Source organism: Limulus polyphemus, unplaced genomic scaffold (assembly GCF_000517525.1).
Source record: "Limulus polyphemus unplaced genomic scaffold, Limulus_polyphemus-2.1.2 Scaffold1118, whole genome shotgun sequence".
NCBI lineage: Eukaryota > Metazoa > Arthropoda > Merostomata > Xiphosura > Limulidae > Limulus > Limulus polyphemus.
The window spans coordinates 121,428-124,041 of record NW_013666728.1 but is presented as its reverse complement, the minus strand read 5'-3'; the positions used below and the strand labels follow the sequence as shown (position 1 = coordinate 124,041).

General features: G+C 34.3%; 1 protein-coding gene across 1 annotated transcript in view; it reads left to right on the top strand.

The window, feature by feature from the left end:
• The first annotated feature begins 1,161 nt into the window (after positions 1-1,161).
• The window catches only part of LOC111086463, a 13,921-nt gene continuing 12,468 nt past the window's right edge, over positions 1,162-2,614 (top strand). Inside the window, exon 1 of the mRNA XM_022389397.1 lies at positions 1,162-1,369. Coding sequence (XP_022245105.1) covers positions 1,162-1,369 — 208 coding nt within the window. The remainder of the gene's footprint in view (positions 1,370-2,614) is intronic.

Below are 2,614 nucleotides of genomic sequence, written 5' to 3'. Positions count from 1 at the left end.
AAAACCGGGTTTCGATACTCTTGGTGGCACATTACAGACAGCCCTTTGTGTAGCTTTACGCTTAACTACAAATAAACAAAAACACCGGAAATAAAGCCAAAATAGCGTGTGCAAAAATGATGTTGATCAGGAGAGCAGCTGGTCAACTTAAGAATTATAATGAGAAATTCAGTAAGCTTAAGAGCATAAACTTTGAGATATATATTTTTAAGTAAGGTTATCAATGACGTTCTTTGCTGTATATTACCATAAGGTAATTAATGTTTTATGTGATTTTTGAGTCCCATATATTATATCTTGATTTTTGTTTTCACTCACTAAAAGAGGTATATATGTATATAAACTACTTAATAAATACACAACCTCCAGGTAATATGATTTTATTACGCCATAACCCATTTTTATGGCTCAACCATCAAAGGGACAGTGCTATGAAAATAAATTTCGTTGAAAATTTACAAGTATGATACAAAAAACAACTATTTGTTTGTTTGTTCTTGTTTTTGTTTCAGTATTTCGCGCAAAGCTGTACAAGGACTATCTGTCTACAGCAGTTCCCAATTTTGAACTGATAAACTAAATCACTAGAGGGTGGGCAGGTAGTCAATAGCACATGAGATGGATACAAAATGTGATATCCACAGTGCATTCCTGTTTTCAGTATTTGTAAATAAAGTATTTAAATTTTCTTTAAGTATGTCAGAGATAGGATATGTATTACCTCGTAAATAATAACAATAATTTACCAACAATCTAAGCTATGTACTTAGAGCAAAATAAAACCCAACCTGCCCATCAGTATAAGTAACTATATATACTTTTTTAAAGTTTCTGCTTATAAAGATTAGAATGCATTGTTCCATCAGTTGGATACCCTCGCTGTTAACGATATTTTCGGTCATAATCCCAACAATATCTCAAGTTTTGATTATGAACAGATTATAGCTTGTTTTCTCTCTCTTTGATAACATTCCAGTATTTCTTTAAATGTTCTTTAACATATTTCAAACAATTATTTATAAGATACTGTTAAGCCTATTATTTCAACATTTGAGAAAAGTAAGCGGCAAAAAAAAGGTGTAGTAGATTCTTGTTTCCACACATGGAATACTTATGTTTGTAAAATTTACATATGCATTTAAACATACTCCACAAGTAGTCATGAAAACCAGACAAACCAAGAGCTTAGAAGATTCTACATTAATTGTCACTAGTCAAGGTCTGCCACCTCGTAAAAGAGCTGTGAAGCAAAGAGAATGTGATAAAACATTGGCTTTAAGATCACGTGACTTCGTTTCTCCGAAAAATGCCAAGAAACAAACACATTCACCGAATTTGGGCAGAGAAAAAGAAAGAAATTTAGAAGCAGGTGAGTTACTACTTTCATTTTTTAAAGTTGACATATTTTAATTAAGTAAAAAAAAAATCATAAGAGATACTTGCACTACACGTTCCAAACATGAAAAATTGTTCAGGCATTGTCAGCCTGTTGACATTTTGTATTTCACTGAAAGGGTGATTTCAAGTTTGAACTTATAATGTAATCTACCTACTAGTTATTATTTGTGTGTGAAGTATTTATGACAGTAACGTAATAAATAAATAAAAATGAGAGTATTTTTTCATTAATTTGGTTTATTATTTTTATTCAACTGTTCTTCTCTTCATTTTCTCTATCAGAGCAAAACATTTGTTCTTAAGTAACTGGGCGTATATAGCTGTGTCAGTACCACTCGTAATTCATTACTTTCACTCTCCTGTTCTTAACATCCGGAAATCTGTTTAGTCCAGTCTACAAAAAAAGAAAAAGAAGCCACGAGCCCATGAGGCATGCCACCATACCAAATAGCGTTACATTTCTTTTTCTGGTTTAGATGGGTGAACACGTCTTGTTTGCCAACAAATTTCAATTTTTTCCACAAATGCATATTTCAACGTGCATATAGATTTTAAAATTGAGAGTTAGCTACGAAACGTGGCTAAATTGCTGTTACTCTAGTTACACATTGTTCTGGATCATTCTTCTTTGGTGTCACATGCGTTTTCTTGCGATAAAGATTGCTTTAGTGTTCAAATTTTTGATATTTTTGGCAGAGTAGGAGTCGTCTGCAGTTTAGACAGTATTACTTTTCAAACAGGGTGGTTAACTTTTGGAATGAGCTGCCTTCAAGGGTCGTGGAGGCAGAAAATTTAACTGAGTTCAAGAAAATATTGGGCGAATACATGAGTAGTAAGGGATGGTTATGGTTGGGAGCTGGAAGAGACATCCTTGATGGGCTAATAAGCTCCTTTTTGTCTCTTTAAAATTTTATGAATATACGTTGACAATGATCTTAAATGTTGGTTACTCTTGTGATACTATTCGGATGACCAACAGTGACGCAAGAGATGCATGCAATAGCAAGATGACTCTTTTTACTTCTATGTAATGGTTACCTCTTCCAGTCATGGTTCAATCTTCATTCAGAACTCTAAGAGCCGTTATTGAGATCTCATTCAAATCTCCCTCCAGTACGACCCAGCATGGCCAGGTGGTTAGGGCGCTCGACATGTAATCTACGGGTCGCGGGTTCGAATCTCCGTCCCACCAAACATGCTCGTCCTTTCAGCGGTG